The 19,461-nt window shown below is 38.5% G+C and overlaps 1 protein-coding gene across 2 annotated transcripts; it reads left to right on the plus strand.

Moving 5' to 3' along the window:
- The first annotated feature begins 503 nt into the window (after positions 1-503).
- On the plus strand, positions 504-17,927 carry septin8a (septin 8a). 2 transcript variants are annotated; one of them, XM_026195573.1, is made up of 10 exons: positions 504-657; positions 5,325-5,439; positions 5,522-5,717; positions 6,073-6,259; positions 7,676-7,837; positions 8,028-8,124; positions 8,970-9,138; positions 11,791-11,923; positions 12,311-12,480; positions 15,825-17,927. In XM_026195573.1, exons 1-10 carry the CDS (start codon positions 628-630, stop codon positions 15,985-15,987), a joined length of 1,422 nt encoding a protein of 473 aa, XP_026051358.1. In that variant the 5' UTR covers positions 504-627; the 3' UTR covers positions 15,988-17,927. The 2 variants fall into 2 exon arrangements, with proteins under 2 accessions (XP_026051358.1, XP_026051359.1); XM_026195574.1 differs by lacking the exon at positions 15,825-17,927 and adding an exon at positions 13,520-14,123.
- The last annotated feature ends 1,534 nt before the right edge of the window (positions 17,928-19,461 follow it).

Consider the following 19,461-nt stretch of genomic DNA (forward strand, 5'->3'; position numbering starts at 1 on the left):
TTTCAAGGATAAAAGTGTTCAGCTGAGCTTGTAATTATCAAATAATTGAAAATAAAATCATATTCATATTAATTCCCAAAACGATGCTGGATTAAATTGCCTGTACTCTCCCATGCGAGTGTGTTTGAACGAACATTATGCTTGTTATTAAACGTTTTGAAATCATGACTGATAATTACTTGCATATTTCTTAATTTAGAACCATCGTCTTAAGAAAAGACATTCCTGAAGTCAGTGGGAGGTTCTAGGAAGAAGCCATATTGAGCAGATGCTTTTGTGAAATTACGAATACTAGGATGGCGAAATTTTATCTCATGAATATTAATTATTTCGTCTCAACCTGCCACGCGATCATCCTGAGCTGTCTAGTGACGTCACCTATTTAATATTCAAGAGGCCGTTGGAAACCTAACTGCTCTGGGCGTGCTAGGATGCTTCAGTACGGCCTTTCAGCCAATCAGCACAGAGCGTCCCGTTGCGTCATTTAAATTCTTAAGCACGGTCTTCACCATAGTACGGTTTGTAAACTCCATCCCGACCACAGTGTGTGTGTCAGCGGACGGTCAGAGAGACGAGGGCAGGCAGGCAGCTCCCTTTCGCCTTTTCTAAACACGTACATTCCTCATTATGGCGGCCACGGATGTAGACATATTTTCTGTAAGTAACTTTACCCTTTTCCAGTCAGTCCTTACACCCAGAGACCTGTTTTCCCTCAGATTTATAGAGACAGTCGTTGCAGGTTTTCTGTTATGAATTGAGACTAGCACGTAGCTTAGCCCAACGGACTCTAGCTATTCTAACGTTACATTGACAGTAGTGTAATTAACACTGTGTATTTACCTGCTTTACTGTGTGTATGTAAATGTTAACTGTCGGTCTCAATGAGCTTAATTTAACCGTAAAATGCATTTCTACGTTGTTGATGAACGAAAAACGTATTTTTTTGAGTGTCTTGAATGTTACTTGTGATCATCTCTTTTATTTACAACCTACAATAACAGATTTGGGTTTACAACAGGAGAATTTCAGCACATGGTTGCTTTTGAAGGCAACATGTTGACTCATTTACCACTTTGTTGACATCTTTAGTGTTTAACTGCTGCACCCAAATCCCAACTGAAACATCACTAATGTTACCACAGTGAAGAGCCGTCTTCATCCTCACAGCAGTTTGGGAAGAGTTTGGGGCCAACATGTGACCCTTCAGTTTAAAATCACAGATAAAGAGAGGATAAGGTGATATATAATGGTCCTACAGTCAAACTGTGGGCTGTTTGGAGTAGCTGAGATTGTGGTTGATGGTGTGAAGGTTAAGAAGATTACAAGAACACAGTGAGATTTCAGTCTGTCTAAATGAAAGGAGAAGCCACCGTGATGAAAAGACCTTTGTTTTGGATGCTGCTTATCTGCTGTCACCAGCAGGCTTTCTTAATAATGTCCTTAAACAAGACTTCCTTGGTCAACATAAAAACCAAGATCAATCAGGTCCATGCTACCTTTGAAGCCTCTAGGGAATTTAAACTGATTTATAAACTTGTGTTTTGAGTGACATTAATGAAGATGTGTCATGAGTACTGATCTATCACCGCTTGTTCAGGATTGATGCCTGGGAAAGCTCAACTACTCCTCATTTTGAGGAAGTCCTTTGGATTTGAGGGCAGCTAGTTTGTGTTTGAGAAGGATAACCATAGCTGTTTATAGTCTGTTGTGAAGGGTAGATAATAGTTTGTGTGTGTCTTGTGGAAGTGAAACATGGTGCGTTGCCTTAAAAGTCTCTGTTATACTTAGAATGCTTGAATGCAAGCATTGTTTTAACAATATGTGAGTTAATATACTAAGTGTGCTCTAACAGTCAATTCCTTTTGAATAGAGGTTTGTGTGTTTTTAGGTGCCATAACGATCATCTGCATTGAGCCGTGGTGGTGGGTCAATTTGAATTCTAATTACATAATGGGCAAAAAAAGCTTTAAGGGATAGTTCACCCCAAAATTACAATTCTGTCATCATTTACACGCCCTCATAACATTCTGATGACTTTCATAGGTACCATAGATCTTAGTTAATAATCAGGTAATGAGAGTATTTACATCTCTGGGTGAACTCTTCCTTTTAATCTCCGTTTTTTTTTGGAACAAGACGGTCCTGTTTAACGTTAATTTCATTTATTGTATCATACTCTAGTTTCAGGGCAGGGCTGATGTAGTTACAGTTATGTAAAGCTATATGTGTTTTGCGATGAGTCAACATCATGTTAGTGCTTGGATGCCACTGATATTAATAAACACCAACATCACATGGTTCAAATAATAGAGGACCCTTTTTGGCAAGAACAAATGTGTTTGTACGGTTATTTATGCATATTTCATACAAAACGTACGTGCAACTACACCGTCAGCTGTGCTTGTGCACACAGTTTCTTGAAGATCTCATATAGGAAAGGCAGATAAAACCCAGTCTGCTGTGTTGTTTAGGGCAGATGCCATACTGGGACCAAATCTAGACCATCTGCATTCTTCTCCACGTCGGCCCCTCCTCTTTCCATATCAGATGGGATGCCAGCAGACTTGTCGTGCACATATTCAGGTGTATGTAGGGGGTGAGAATGGAGCCGTCCCAATTTGGCTGTTCTCCACTGTCATTCTGAGCACCCATCTGCCCTAAACAATCTGTGTTGTCCTAGACTCTGTTAGAGATTCTCTGTTGGGTGGCGTCACTGTTCCCTGCAGAGTTATAGTTTTATATAATCTTCTTATTAGCTGCGGGTCCAAATGATGGAAATTCATAACTACTGTAGTTTGCCTAGAGAAATTGTTTAACCTGGTCATTTTCCAAAATCTAGATACGGATTTAGCCGTGGTCATTATTAAATGGGGCATATGATGCGATTTTAAATTTTTCCTTTCTCTTTGGAATGTTACAAGCTCTTGGTGCATGAAGAAGATCTGTAAAGCTGCAAAGACTAAAGTCTCAAATCCAAAGAGATATTCTTTATCAAAGTTAAGACTCATCCACGCCCCCTAAAACGGCTCATTTAAACACGCCCCCACATGTGTATGTCACTATGTGGAAATATTTGCGTAATACCACCCAAATGTTCACACAAAGAAAGAAGTATGGATTCAGTAACACAGTTAGTGTTGAAGCAGTCGTGTCAGGGAGGTGTGTGTGTTTCTAGGAGAAAGAAAAAGAATGATTTGTTCTTCCAAAGTGCATTTAGCATCTTTAAGATTACTTACAACCGAACAGCAACACATTTTATGGACAACTGTTTCGTGAACCTAGTAGAGGAGCTCATTCTGACAATCTGAGCTTCTGAAACAGCTACTGTAAGTATGTTTTGTTATTAGATTAAGTATTGGCTATTGAATGTTCATATGCAGAGTTTTGTGCGTCGTGTGTGTGTGTGTGTGTGTGTGAGAGAGAGACGAAGAGAGAGAGAGAGAGAGAGAGAGAGAGAGAGAGAGAGACCGTCTGTCCATGTTTTGGTACTGCAAACACATACGAGCTTCATCACTGTTTCTGTCATGACTCTGTTTGAACTGATGGTGAAACTAAGGATATTATTAACTGACTTTACATTTATTTTGAAAGATGAAGCACGCGACTATGGAAAGGGGCGTTACATTTCAGACGAGTGCTTGCGGTGTTTGGCCAATCACAATGCACTAGGTCAGTCGGCCAATCAGAGCAGACTGCACTTGTCAGGAGGAGGGGCTTTGTAGAAAATTATGTGTTTGAGAGAGACAGGGTGTACAGGACCTACAATACTGTACAGTATTTTAAAAATAATGTGTTTTTTGAACATTAAAGCATGCCAACATATTCTGTTACACCAAATACACAAAATAATGCTCTTTAAAAAAAGCATCATATGACCCCTTTAATTTACTGAACTGTTAAGAAGTTTAAAAATTGAAAACTGCATCCAGAATGTTAATCAGAATCTCTCTTTTAAAGAAGAATGTAAGTGTGTGATGTTTGGCGTGATTGTTTTAGGAATGTTCCTGGAGTTGCGCACTGCTCTCAGTGTTCAGTCAGAATGCACAGGTCTGTCACTCTGAGGACGGCTTGAGAAAATATAGCTGTGTGGCCCAAACGCTGCACACTTTCCTCTCGATCTACTGCCCTCTGAGGGGAAATGTTTCCTTACGGCGGGGGCATTTGCTATCAGCCCCTATATGGGCATTGTTCAAGTTATTTTCCTCCTCCCTCCAGACTGCATGTTTTCTATAAACGCTTTCAGCCATTTCCCCTTCACCTCCTAACGCTGCAGCTCCCTTTTAATGACACGGGGATCAGTGTAGGTTTTTCAGTCAGAACTCCTTTTGTGCTTGATGTGTGTAACACCAGCAGAACTGCTGCTTCCCTCAGTAGTGCGCTCCGTGATCGTCTCAGTGACATCATTCACCAAATATGTGCCTTCTCTGGGGAAGAAGACGAAGCCAGACGGGAGGAGCGCATTGATTTCAGTTTCAGGGCACCCATCAGTGTGATGAAAACCTTTTAGTGTAGGATTTTAATTTGAGAAAGGCTTTAAAAAAAGACGTAGAAGGATGCATGGTTTAAAGTCGGTGTGAAATGCATGGAATTTCATAGCTACTTTCTACATGCCTGTCATAGATTCTTCCATGCTAGTTTCACTTTGATTACCATCTACTGGTACTTTTATTAACTCCAGAGCAGAAATAAGGCTGTTGTCAATTCAAACTGCTTTTGTCAAGCATTATGAATTATAAAATAGATGCATATTGAAGTCAAGTTTGTCTGTTGAGGCATGTTTTTATCTTCAGATATGCTGGTATGGTTTACTGCATGGCCTCTTTTTAAACAAAAATACAATTGACAGTAAAATTGCATGCTTTAAGTCAAATAAAAGAGTACCTGGAAATCAAGTTTTGTTTGTTTGATCCAGGTGAAAAAAGTCTCATATTATGAATATAAATATTAGCTTAATCAGCCAAATAATAACACAATGTGCTATAAATATAACCCAAGCCCCATTTGTCAACCAATGCGAGTTTGACTGATGCCAATATAAACCACCAGAAAGTGGGAACGTTGGCTAAAATAGAGTATTCGTATAATGTGGTGTCTGTCTGTCAGCTAAAATTAATTTGTTCTAGCAATATAGATGCATGGCATTTCTGATTTATATTATAAGGCAAAACGTGCATTATTCATTTGACCAGGCAAGTATGGTTAGAAGTCAGTGCTAAGCTTAAAATGGCACAATTGTTTCTGATTTATTGGCTTTATACTCAGAGCTTTTTGTTTCCTTGCCCTTTATGCCTTATTTCAGTCCAGAATCTCTGATTCCTCTCTAGAATGAAGAAAAGAGAAACCTCAGCCTCGGCGGTCATGTTGGCTTTGACAGTCTGCCCGATCAGCTGGTCAGTAAATCAGTGACTCAGGGTTTCTGCTTCAACATCCTCTGTGTGGGTAAGCAACCGTTTAAACTCGACACTAGCTCGACGTCTGATCTTGTAGAGGAAATGCTAATCAGTCATTCTCTGAACATCAGGTGAGACGGGCATCGGTAAGTCCACATTAATGAACACCCTTTTCAACACCATGTTTGAAGACGAGGAGGCCAGCCATTACCAAAACGGTGTTTACCTGCGGCCCCGAACATACGACTTGCAAGAGAGCAACGTCCACCTGAAACTGACCATCGTCGACACGGTGGGCTTCGGGGACCAGATCAACAAAGACGAAAGGTATAGAAACTGCTTTCTGCTCAAACCAACATCGTTGTCTTGCACACTCTGAATGTTGGCTGTAAAGACAGACAGACAGACAGACAGAAGTATTTAGGAACGGTTCCAGACATTGCATCTTTTGGGAAAAATGCATCCAGGCTCTGAAAACTTCCAAGCAATGAAAACTGGCCAAGAAGTCGAAGGTGGAGGTCAGGCAGTGTAAACATGCTCCACAGCTGCGTCGCTCTCGTTCTCACACTGAATGTCTCGATGTCATTAGAGGAGATAATAAATATAGGAAATTCTCTCAAATATTGATGCTTATTAAAGTGAATGCATATCTGATTTCTTGTAACGCGTCTGTTTTCTTCAGCTATAAACCAATTGTGGACTATATCGACACACAGTTTGAAAACTACCTGCAGGAAGAGCTGAAAATAAAGCGTTGTCTATTCAATTACCACGACACCAGAATCCACATCTGCCTCTACTTCATCGCTCCTACGGGACACTCACTCAAGTCCTTGGACTTAGTCACCATGAAGAAGCTGGACAGCAAGGTAAGTGCACTTCACTGTGGTTTACTAGTCAGTGTGCTGCGTGATGCTCCCTTAGTTGCCAAATTAATTTGAAAAAGCTTTATTATGAAGATTTATGATTTCATCATCTAATAGCATGTCATTAAACCACTAGGCTGAAGCTGTATCTGATTGAATGATTATAAAGTTACAATATTATTATGATGGCAAATTACATGTATAGCATAATTTGTTTTGTTTTTTTGTGCAAAAAATTCACTCAATTCACAAAATCAGTGTGTATGGTTCAGCCAGTGCTCACGTTGTCGAAATGTGTAATATAGTAATACGATTTTGGAAAGCCAAATATTGCATATTATGAAAATGTTGAATCTTGTAAAATAATATATATATAAAAAAAAAAAACTGTGTATTGTACAATTTAAAAAAATTCAAGATTATAGAAGTGTGTGTGAATTACTATTATTATTATTACTTATTATTATTATTATTATTACTACTACTTATTAGGAATTTATTGTAACTCTCAGTTAATAGTGAGAATTGAATTAAAATAATCAATATACAAAGAAAGTATTTCAAAGTTATTGCGTCATGATTCATTCGATATAAAATTGTGTTGCCAAATCTTTGCCAGCAGTAAACCTAATTCTCATTAGTATTCAAGTTGTCTGTGAACGGAAAACATGGATAAGAAGTTGTGTAGGACTGTTACGCTCAAATTTCTTTTGCAGCTGCAGTGGTGAATCATCTTTTTGTGTGTGTATATATGTCAGTTTTGCTGTAGATTGGTGTATCGATGATCCTCAAATATGTGGACATGTAGGACAGGGGCTTCTCTCTGTCCAGTGGAAACAGAGCCAATCAATTTTTCATTTCATCAGAAAGTAATCGCATGAGAGAGAGCAGAGCTGGGGTCTCTGTTTTTTTAGGAGATGCACAGATGGCTGGTAATGATGTGGCCCCAGGGCCCCATGAACACAAACACACTTTAGGGCTGGGAAAAGCCTCGTTTTCTGTCACGTGATCAAGTGTTCTATAGAAAGCATGTGTGTTTGTCTTTGTAAGGCATTTGTACTGCAAATTAGTGTTGAGTTTAGACCCAAAGCGTAGAGTTTGACGTCACTCTTTACACCGCTGAGTTACGGCTGCTCTGTGCCTGCTCAGATTTGTGTGTAAAGAGGTAATGCTGCATGGAAGCCAGATTAAATCAGCCCCTCAAACAATGACAGAGGAGTTTTTCATCACAATCATCACCTGGAAGAAGTTATAATCCTGGTCTGTAAGTTCATTTATGGATCTGTGAAACACGTGTAGCCTGATTTTATTTGCGGAGTCATATTTAGCTCAAGATCTTTTGATTGCATGTTTCATTCTAGCCCAGTTTATCTCTGATCTAGCTGCATGATATGTGAAATGTGTTTCATTTCTTCTCAGGTGAACATCATCCCTATTATTGCTAAAGCTGACACGATTTCCAAGAGCGAGCTGCACAAGTTCAAGATCAAGATCATGAGCGAGCTGGTGAGCAACGGAGTTCAGATCTACCAGTTTCCCACAGACGACGGAGCAGTGACCGAAATCAACTCCTCTATGAACGTGAGTCTCATCAGAGATGCTTCAGCTCCAGATGTCAGTCTGATTTTCCAGAATATATTTTACTTTTAATCATCTGAAATGTTCTGGGTCTTATATTCTACAGTGACCTGGACAATAAAATAGATTTAAATGTAACATTTTAAACACTTTATTTTAAAAACTATAGTTCACCTAGTTGTCTTTGTTCTAGGCCCATCTTCCCTTTGCTGTGGTGGGCAGCGTGGAGGAGGTGAAGGTGGGGAACAAGGCGGTGAGGGCCAGGCAGTATCCCTGGGGGGTCGTTCAAGGTAACACACTGAACCCTGCGGATGCTGGGCGAGGGGTGTTTTTACAATGCCTTTCATCTGAAAACAATCCCATCAATCAAAGCGGGGATAAATGCCACTCTAGACGGAGCTAATAACTGTTTCCTCAGATGAGCTGCCACAGATAAGGTCACGTCACGTTTGATTTGTCCTCTAGTTTCAGTACAGACTCGTGCATGAATTAAAACATTGTCAAATGGAAGTTCAATATTTTAATTTTTCTATTCTCAGACAATACTTGACTTAAGCTATGCCTAATACAGCTAACAGCATTCACTGGACGTACATGCAGAAACAGTTGCTAATTATTTATTTTTTCAGGATTCTTTGAATATAAATTTATTTTCTTTTTCTTTTCTTTTTTTTTTAAATATCAAACATTTTACAATACTGTTGTATATTTTAACATATGAAGTGAATATAGATTTAAAAGGAAGTACAAATGTCCTTACTGTCACTTTTGATACATTTAATGTGACCTTCTTGAATAAAATTATTGTTATTAATAAAAAAACATTTATCAGAATTATTTACTTTCCAAATTTATTGATGGGTTATTTTTACTCAGTGTAATTAATTTTAGAAGGAGTGTGTGTGTTTGTGTGCTGTTACTATATTTCCAATCTTTTAAAAATCAGAAAGCAATAATAAATGTTGCACAATCTAATATGCATATTTAAACTCAAGGGCAGCAGTGCTACTATTACTGGTATTTTTGGTAATTAACAGTAGAAAAGTAAATAAAACTGCGAGATAAAGAAGTGGTCTGATATTCTTGTCTCGAGCTCGTGTTTTGTGTGTGTTGATGGTGATGCTGTGTGTTGCAGTGGAGAACGAGAGTCACTGTGATTTCGTTAAACTGCGGGAGATGTTGATCCGAGTGAACATGGAGGATCTGCGAGAACAGACTCACGCCAGACACTACGAGCTCTACAGACGCTGCAAACTAGAGGAGATGGGCTTCAAAGACACCGACCCAGACTGCCAACCTTTCAGGTGCAGCACTGTTACATGTGTTATGTACAGTACAGACCAAAAGTTTGGACACACCTTCTCATTCAAAGAGTTTTCTTTATTTTCATGACTATGACAATTGTAGATTCACACTGAAGGCATCAAAACTATGAATTAGTCACCTGAAATGGTCTTCAACAGTCTTGAAGGAGTTCCCCGAGAGATGCTTAGCACTTGTTGGCCCTTTTGTCTTCTGTCTGCGGTCCGGCTCACCCCTAAACCATCTGGATTGGGTTCAGGTCTGGTGACTGTGGAGGCCAGGTCATCTGGAGCAGCACCCCATCACTCTCCTTCTTGCTCAAATAGCCCTTGATGCCTTCAGTGTGACTCTACAATCTTCATAGTCATGAACATAAAGAAAACTCTTTGAATGAGAAGGTGTGTCCAAACTTTTGGTCTGTACTGTGTGTGTTTATCTCTGCGTGAGAACATGTGTACTGTGAGAGGGGCATGGTCTTTGCAAAGGGTCAGTTGTGTGTTGGTGTGGACACTAATATACAGTATTGTTCAAAATAATAGCAGTACAATGTGACTAACCAGAATAATCAAGGTTTTTCGTATATTTTTTTATTGCTACGTGGCAAACAAGTTACCAGTAGGTTCAGTAGATTGTCAGAAAACAAATGAGACCCAGCATTCATGATATGCACGCTCTTAAGGCTGTGCAATTGGGCAATTAGTTGAATTAGTTGAAAGGGGTGTGTTCAAAAAAATTGCAGTGTGGCATTCAATCACTGAGGTCATCAATTTTGTGAAGAAACAGGTGTGAATCAGGTGGCCCCTATTTAAGGATGAAGCCAACACTTGTTGAACATGCATTTGAAAGCTGAGGAAAATGGGTCGTTCAAGACATTGTTCAGAAGAACAGCGTACTTTGATTAAAAAGTTGATTAGAGAGGGGAAAACCTATAAAGAGGTGCAAAAAATGATAGGCTGTTCAGCTAAAATGATCTCCAATGCCTTAAAATGGAGAGCAAAACCAGAGAGACGTGGAAGAAAACGGAAGACAACCATCAAAATGGATAGAAGAATAACCAGAATGGCAAAGGCTCAGCCAATGATCACCTCCAGGATGATCAAAGACAGTCTGGAGTTACCTGTAAGTACTGTGACAGTTAGAAGACGTCTGTGTGAAGCTAATCTATTTTCAAGAATCCCCCGCAAAGTCCCTCTGTTAAAAAAAAGGCATGTGCAGAAGAGGTTACAATTTGCCAAAGAACACATCAACTGGCCTAAAGAGAAATGGAGGAACATTTTGTGGACTGATGAGAGTAAAATTGTTCTTTTTGGGTCCAAGGGCCACAGGCAGTTTGTGAGACGACCCCCAAACTCTGAATTCAAGCCACAGTACACAGTGAAGACAGTGAAGCATGGAGGTGCAAGCATCATGATATGGGCATGTTTCTCCTACTATGGTGTTGGGCCTATTTATCGCATACCAGGGATCATGGATCAGTTTGCATATGTTAAAATACTTGAAGAGGTCATGTTGCCCTATGCTGAAGAGGACATGCCCTTGAAATGGTTGTTTCAACAAGACAATGACCCAAAACACACTAGTAAACGGGCAAAGTCTTGGTTCCAAACCAACAAAATTAATGTTATGGAGTGGCCAGCCCAATCTCCAGACCTTAATCCAATTGAGAACTTGTGGGGTGATATCAAAAATGCTGTTTCTGAAGCAAAACCAAGAAATGTGAATGAATTGTGGAATGTTGTTAAAGAATCATGGAGTGGAATAACAGCTGAGAGGTGCCACAAGTTGGTTGACTCCATGCCATTTTTTTTTTAAAACTGTGGTCATACAACTAAATATTAGTTTAGTGATTCACAGGATTGCTAAATCCCAGGAAAAAAAAAATGTTTGTACAAAATAGTTTTGAGTTTGTACAGTCAAAGGTAGACACTGCTATTTTTTTGAACACACCCCTTTCAACTAATTCGACTAATTGCCCAATTGCACAGCCTTAAGAGCGTGCATATCATGAATGCTGGGTCTCATTTGTTTTCTGACAATCTACTGAACCTACTGGTAACTTGTTTGCCACGTAGCAATAAAAAATATACTAAAAACCTTGATTATTCTGGTTAGTCACATTGTACTGCTATTATTTTGAACAATACTGTAGTTAAATACACACATAATATTTTATATTGTTGATCTTTTATTATAAATGTGACCCTGGACCATAAAACCAGTTTTAGGTGTCAATTCTTTTTTGCATCATCTAGAAGCAGAATAAGTAATCTTTCCATTGATGTCTGGTTTGTTAGGATCATACAATATTTGTCTGAGATGCAACTATTTGAAAATCTGGAATCTGAGCGAGCAAAAAAATCTAAATATTGAGAAAATCATCTTTAAATATCTCAAAACTTTTTTTTTATTAGTAATATGCAGTGCTAAGAATTAATTTGAACAACTTTAAGGTAGGAATATAGAAAATATCTTCATGGAACATGATCTTTACTTAATATCCTAATAATTTTGAGCATAAAAGAAAAATGAATAATTTTGACCCATACAGTGTATTGTTGGCTATCGCTACAGAAATACCGCAGAGAGTCCAGACTGCTTGTGTGCTCCAGGGACACATCTCTAGAATTGTTCTTTTCTGTATGACCCCTCTACAGTCTACAGGAGACGTATGAAGCCAAAAGGAAGGAGTTTCTTGGAGACCTGCAGAAGAAGGAAGAGGAGATGCGGCAGATGTTTGTGAACAAAGTGAAGGAGACGGAGGGCGAGCTGAAGGAGAAGGAGAGAGAGGTTAGTCCTGACACAATACCTTTTATTCTACTTCTCAAAATCACCAACCATCAGACTCCAACCAGACGTCATAACGTCCCCATCATCTCCAAATGTCAAATATGTATCTCTGTAAGCTAGTGTGCTCTAAAACACTTCAACAATCTGGATCCATGATTTTGATGACATCATCCAAAAGTCAGCAGAGATTCGATCAAATCAAATGCTCTCTAGAATCTGAATCCCGCCCCTTACGCTATAAATAGATGCTGAAGCTGACATCAAAGGGGCGGGGCTTCTGTACTTTTAAATAAACCCAGTGTCTTGCCAGATGATTGTGATGCTTGACCAGATGCAGGTCGGTGTGGAACTGGTGCCGGCGTAGCTTTCACCTGTGTCTCTCCTCAGTTACACGAGCAGTTCGAGCAGCTGAAGCGCATACACCAGGAGGAGAAGAGGAAGGTGGAGGAGAAGAGACGGGAGCTGGAGGAGGAGATGAACGCCTTCAACCGCAGGAAGGTGGCCGCCGAGACCCTCTCGCTCTCACAGCCCCTCAAGAAGGACAAAGACAAGAAGAAGTGAGTTATCCTTCCGTCTCTTTTCAGACTTAAATGATGGAAATACTCGTGTAATAATCATTTTGGCCACCGCTGTATATGCATATAAGTAGCTAAAATCCAGCATGTAATAATTTAGGGATATTTGGTGTCCACAAACATATGGCTTTTGGTCACCTGATTGGATGAGCTCAAAAAAAGCCAGTTCTGAGCGCTTCTAGCCCCATCTTCTGGTCACCGATGGGATGTGTTTAACAATCACAGAGCATCCATTTTGTGGTTTGCACCTGACATGGATCCACCCAATGAAATGTGCTCTTTAATATAATCACATAAAACTCATTTAGCAGAAAATACGCTCCTAGTCTCACCAGGTCAAAACTGCATTGGTAAAAGGAAAACAAAAAAAGTCACATTTTATTATTGTATTTAAAATGAGTTAGCATGCTCGTAAATAAAAGAAAAACTGAACATTTTACAGTTGTCATTTCTGTTTCGTGTGAGAGGAACTTAAATCCACTAGTGTATAACGAACATAAATGATGGTGGCTTTCATTAGATACATGTCATTAATTCTAAACCAATGCATTTAAATCCAAACGAATTGTTTAGTAGCATGCACATTAGTTGTGTACCCTATAGCTAAACTAACGACCTCATTAATTATTAATAAGCATCAAATTAAGCGTCTTGAGGGAAAAGTCAGATAATAGTGAGAATTGGTCCTTTAAAATAATAAAGTGGGACCAACTCATGTTGCTCTTTCAGTCTAATTATGAGTGTTTCCAGTGCTTAATGTGATTAGCATTACGTAGATAGCTATGAAATATTGTTTTTAAACGTGACTGATAATCTATAATCTATAAAATATGCTAAATGTGTTCTTTTCTTTACGAATGTGATAAACTCCAACCCAATATTATACGTTCATTTGTTTCATACATCACAATGTTTCTAATACACTTCCATTCATAAGTTTGTCTGCATGTTTCATTCATCTTGAGTTGAGTTTTATTTTCTGATTCATTTTCTTGTTTTGTGTTTGTTTTCTTTCTTTCAGTTAATTTATGACACATCGCAGGCCATCCGTGGACTTTCCTGTTTTAACCTTGCAGCATCAGCTTGTGTTTTTGACATGTTCCTCATGACATTGTGTTGAAGGACCAAAGAGCCTGATGGGAAGCCAGAGAGATGCATTATGGGGACTGAATATTGTTCTTGTGTTGCTACATGTTGTTTCTTTCTTTCAGGTGGGTGGGGTTTATTTTGAATGCCCCTCCCCTCATCAAAACCCATTTTATTTTTGGGACCAGTTTTTGTTACTAACCATCTGTTCAGTTGTCTTAGGCCAAATTTTGTGACGTAGATCTTCCGTCGCCAGTGTACATTAGTATTTAAGATCTGAGCCAAACTCAATAACAGCAGTGACACACTTCAGCCTGCATGAGTATGGCTAAATAAAGCAGTCTTAGTTACGTTTGTAAAAGTTCAGGAAAGTGCAAATCCTGTTTTAATATGAGCTGTAAGGTGTTTATCACACCGGCCGTACTGTAGCAGTGAAAGCCGTCTGAAATCATAAGGGGCAAATGTTCTGCCAACGAAGGACACAGAAACAGAAGAATGCTGTTTTTACCAAATAAAATGAACAGTCCCTGCTAGAAAAATAAGTTTTTATTTGTTTCATTTCAGAGGAGGAAGAATGATATCTGTAGCTGCCTTAAGAAAGGGAAAAATATAAAAGGAATAAAAAAAGAAATCTCAAATATGGTTAAAGTGCTGCATAAAGATTTCATTAAAAGTGCCTTGGCCATCATTTAACCGCTCCAGACTTTGACTGAAGCTAGAAGAGGCTCGTAACGGAGGACAAGACGAGATCTGTTCTTGTGTTTCCTGTTTTCACCGACACATCCTCATCATCAAAGTCATCCATGTCTCGGTCCATGTCTCTCTGTTCCCATCTCCATCCTCGTGCGGCGAGTCGTGTCCTCTGAACAGCAGCATGCTGGAGGTACTCGTCCACCGTCTCCTTACAGCAGACCAGCTCTGTGCTCTCCGTCTAGAACCAGTGCACACATCCACGTGACACACATCAGACAGCACAGCCCTGCAATCAGGGCCATGGACACACACCACACAACAGGAAGGATTAAATGATGTCACTGACAAAGAGCCATATGATGCTGAAGTCTTCAAATGCCACGCAACAGCATTGTGTGAGAAACATAGACTTTAAGCTTTCAAAAAGAGACTCTTTTTCGACATATATGGCTTTTATATCAAGATTACACAGTCAGCAAATTGTAAAATCACAGTTAATAGTGATGCAACCTAAAATACATTTGAGCAAAAAGTAAGTTTTGGCCCAAACATTTTATTACAAGCAGATTAATCCTTAAAATACACTAGTATCTGGTATGCAACCATCTAACGGACACATGCATATTACTAACATATTGCTTGTTTATTAATACTTATAGAGCACATATTAATGCCTTATTCTGTCCGATCATATTTTAGATCCCTCAATCCACCCCATGCATCAACAAACAACAGCCTTACTGACTATTAATAAACAGCAAATAATGAGTTTAACATTGGCAAAAGTCACAGTTAGCTAATAGAGAGAACTAGACCTTAAAATAAAGTGATAATATTTTGTAGGAATTACTAGCATGTAATAAAAAAATAAAAACACTAGTATCTTTTAAAAATGTATCAGTATCTAGAGATTATGCACTAGTAGTTAATGAATATGTATTAGAAGCTAATGGAATAAATACTAGTAACTTAAAAAAAAGGATTAGTAAAATGAAAATAGATTCTGGTATGTTTAATGATTAGTAGAGATGTAATCATGCACACAGATTTCACAAAGAAATGTGCAACATTTTGAATGAAACAAAAAAAAACATTTTCATTTAGAATTTTCCTTAAATCTCATTTAAAAAAAAGCTTAAATTCGTGTGTGCTGTCAATCAATTAATTGCAATTATTCGCATCCAAAATAAAACTTTTTTTTGTACGTGTGTGTTCTGTGTATATTATATATGTATACAGTATATTTGTACAAAATATTTACATGTCTTCTCTTTATATTCATAATATCTTTTATAAATATATGTAATATAATCTTTTTCTTAAATATATACATGCATTTGTGTGTATTTACATACAGTTAATATACACTGCACACATATATAAACAAACTTTTATTTTGGATGCGATTAACATACATACACATTTTTTTTTTGTTGCCTCTTGGTGCATCATTAGCAGTTTTCCAAAATATTCCAAGCAGCATATCAATCTCCCAAAAGCTGTAAGATTAGCGGTGTGTTCTTGACTCCCTGTGCTTTCGTCAGCAGGTCGGTAACAACAGAGAACCAATCAGGCGTCAGCTTCTCCAGCTCCAAAGTAATGATGGCCAAAGCCAATATGGAGCCCTTGAACTGCCAGAGCTGGTGGCAGGCCGTGCAGTGCTGCAGCTGTGTGGTCCACAGCGACGCCTGGAGGAAAGGTCTCTTCTGAGGAAGCCTGGACATCAGCAGAACGTGGAACCGAGGGAGAACAACCAACAGAGACCACCTAATCACTGACAGAGGCCAGGGGCTTTGTGTGCAAGAGCGGGCCGTGTTCAATAGTCTCCATGTTTTAGAAATAACACAAGTCTCTCGATCTGATTCTCAATACAGATACATTCAGTTTTCCCTGGTTGATTTTCCATTCAAGTCAGAGCGAAATATGAGTGTGCAAAATTGGCAAATAATTGGCATCAAACGAAATAAAACGGATCATTTTTAATTTCTTTAACATGTATTTTCATTGCTGCTCATGTTTTCTAGCGTCACCTGTTTGGAAAATGAAATGAGCCATGTTCAATGTTTACTGTGGAAGTGTGACTTTCCTCTGTATCTATGGCTGTATGTGTGAGCGTTCACTTCTCCCAAGGACTGGTGATATATTTAAAGTATTCTAAATTGTGGATATTTATTTGGGAAGTTTTAAGGAAATTTATTTTTCTATGCTATTAGATATTTTTTCATTTCGCTAGCAATTATAATGACTTATTCAGCGTGTTATTGACGTCTAGATATCTATAATATGACCTATATGGGGAGATCCCACAAAAACATCTCAAAATATATAATGCATATGCATAAAGAAAACAAAGGATCATCCAGGTTTTTTTTTTTACATATTGTGGCATTATTATTATTCAGCAGCACAAAATGTACTTAATTTCATAATACATTTTTTTGATAATATGATAATGAAGACATACAAAACATAGAAAAAATTAAAATGTGTCATTCCAAAATATATCTTGGTAATAAAACTCTAGAAAACATGTTACAAAAAATAACAACTTTTTATCATTTTCCCCAAAGGTTCACCTATAATGCTTTATCACATCTAAAACACCAATAAATGCAGTCTTTTTTGGTAAATTACATTCAATCTGAATTTCCTTACAAAAAAACTTATTGATCCTAAAACAGGCGTCATTTTTGTTAATCCAAAATGTATTTTGCATTTTGAGCTGGGGTGAAAAAAGACCCATGTTTCATGAGTTTCACCCATATTTTAATTACATTTTCTTAACTAATAGATTTTTTTTAAGCATCAGGATTATTATTATTTATTTATTTTTTTCCATTTTAAATCACATAACTCTTTTTAACAGAGTCTCATTTCACATGCTTTAAATTTCTAATGGCTATCTTATGACCAATGTCTGTGGTGTGCCAAAACAGCAATCGCTCTCCATTTGTCAACTGTTGGTCCTCTCGTCCACATCTATGCCACACTAACTTGTGCAAAGAACGTCAGTTATATTTTTAGACATTTTAACTGAACCCCATCATGTAGGAAAGACAGAGTATGAAGATACACTATACTACCAAAAGTATTGGCACCCCCTTCTAATGAGCAGATTTGTCTACTTTAGTAATTTCCATTGGTACAAATAATGTTTAAGCATTTACACATTAGAAGGGGGTGCCAATACTTTTGGCAATAAAGTGTAGTTCTTATTTCTGACAGTATATTTGTATTGGAGATGTTTTGCAGGGTTATCTATCTGCTTTACTGCTTAAGTACAAGCCAGATAAGTGCCTTGGCTGAATACGTACCACAAGCAACTCAAATCGCCCCTAAAGAAGGTTTTCATGCGGGTGATCGCCATGCCGCTGCAGATATCCACATTCCCGTCAAGGACCAAATGTTGCTAATGTTTGCAACAGACACATTAAAAGGGTTGTACGATTTCTGATGACTCACAATGTGATTGAAGTCCATTGGTGTGGCGATGTAAAGGTCCCAGTGCAGCTTGTTCATCATGACTCGCTCCATGCGAAGAATCTCAGCTGTTGAGAACTTGCATCTGCTTTGCTCCAGCAAGTCTTTAACCGATGCGATCACCTGTTCACCAACAAAACAGAACAATAAATGTGCTGGAATGCTTCAAAGTTGTCTCAGTTGTCATTGTGCCAAAACACATCTCGCCTCATCTTCCTCGTTGATCTTTGCAGCAAGGATCAGAGAGGGGATGGCCATGCATTTGAGATATTTCAGTGGAGTCTGCAAAGAAAGAGGACTTTGAGTCTAGGCCATTCATCTTTTCTAGTGATGGGAGGAAATGTGTAATCGTTTCATTTACTTTGACTGCTGCAAGCAGGCTGTTAACAACACAGACTCCCAAAGCAAACGTCTCTGAAGAAAACTAGAACATGGTGGGCTGATATCTGAACCCTGAAAGCACACCAAACATGGCAAATGTAGAGCTCACATTTGATTCTGTCACCTGTGTTCCCTCCTGAGAAGACCAGCTTGGACCACACAGCGTGACTTTCCTGGTCTTGCTGGTTAAAGTAGTTCAGAAGCCTGCAAATGACAAATATGCTTCCACCTGAATGCAACCGTTCTTAAGGACTGGTGCTCTCCAAAGACGTCTTTCTCTTGCCAGGGTGTTGAGCAAAAGTGTGTCCAGTCATTGATTCTTCCTTCCCAGGAGGTTTCATGGCTGTTTTGGAAACTAGTCTTTCCCACTGGAAGCAATGCCTGACAAAGAAATTTTAGTTTAGTGAATTAGCAGATGCTTTAATACCAAGTGACCCTTGCATGTAGAGAAAAACAGTCTTTTTGCAGCATTTCAATCAAGGTGTGCTGGTCTTAGATCTTGGTAACCTTTTAGTGCATTTCCTCTATTTGAGATCTTGATTTTGGGGTGCATGCAATGCAAAATTGTTCCAACATCAGGCGTACAGCACATTTTTACAATCACTGTCTAAGTTTGAATAAAAACGTGTTGGTATTTACAAAAATAAACAAATGCACGACATTTGAACTTTATCAACAAGCCTATCAGGAAGCAGAAAACATCATATGGGCGGGTCAATTTGCATCAACTAATAAACAAAGCCACGGAAAAACTTTGGGTCATGAAAATTACCTTTGAAAAAAGAAACACGGATCCTGTCATAAGAGTCCACTGCATAAATGTGCAAAAAAAAAAAAAAAACTCGATCACCCCATGTCTTACACAACAACGAAACAGATATTAAAATGCTTTATTTGAAAACGACAGAAGCTCGATACAACACTAAACAGGTATAAAAACAAGCTTTAAACATACACTGGAGCACGGAAAGTAAAAATAACAATCACCTCTGGAGAATGTAAAAAAAAAAAAAAAAAGGAAACTCGTCATCGAAATCTGTTTTTGGACCCGTTTGACCCCGCCCACGTATTTGAGCACACGGTGTTGTCCCCGCCCACATCTGTGACATCACGATTGGTAGATCCCGCCCTCACCCACGTTTTTAAATGTGATAGTGGGTCGCACATACGGGTTCTTTTAAATTGATTACAATAATTCATGACATCATGATGACTTTTCATTAAAGTTAGAATATACAGAGACTAAATGAGTTCAGTTGCGAAAATGCTAAAACGGTCTTAAAGGGATAGAGTTATGGTGTTGTAAAAGTAAATAACTTTTTT

The sequence above is a fragment of the Carassius auratus genome, chromosome 21 (assembly GCF_003368295.1).
Source record: "Carassius auratus strain Wakin chromosome 21, ASM336829v1, whole genome shotgun sequence".
Classification (NCBI taxonomy): domain Eukaryota; kingdom Metazoa; phylum Chordata; class Actinopteri; order Cypriniformes; family Cyprinidae; genus Carassius; species Carassius auratus.

Excerpts from the sequence above, each read along its gene's own strand:
- septin8a (XM_026195573.1), top strand. The coding sequence starts at position 628 with ATGGCGGCCACGGATGTAGACATATTTTCT. Across the intron at positions 7,838-8,027 it reads AAATCAACTCCTCTATGAAC|GCCCATCTTCCCTTTGCTGT; the intron begins GTGAGTCTCATC and ends TCTTTGTTCTAG. Across the intron at positions 11,924-12,310 it reads TGAAGGAGAAGGAGAGAGAG|TTACACGAGCAGTTCGAGCA; the intron begins GTTAGTCCTGAC and ends GTCTCTCCTCAG.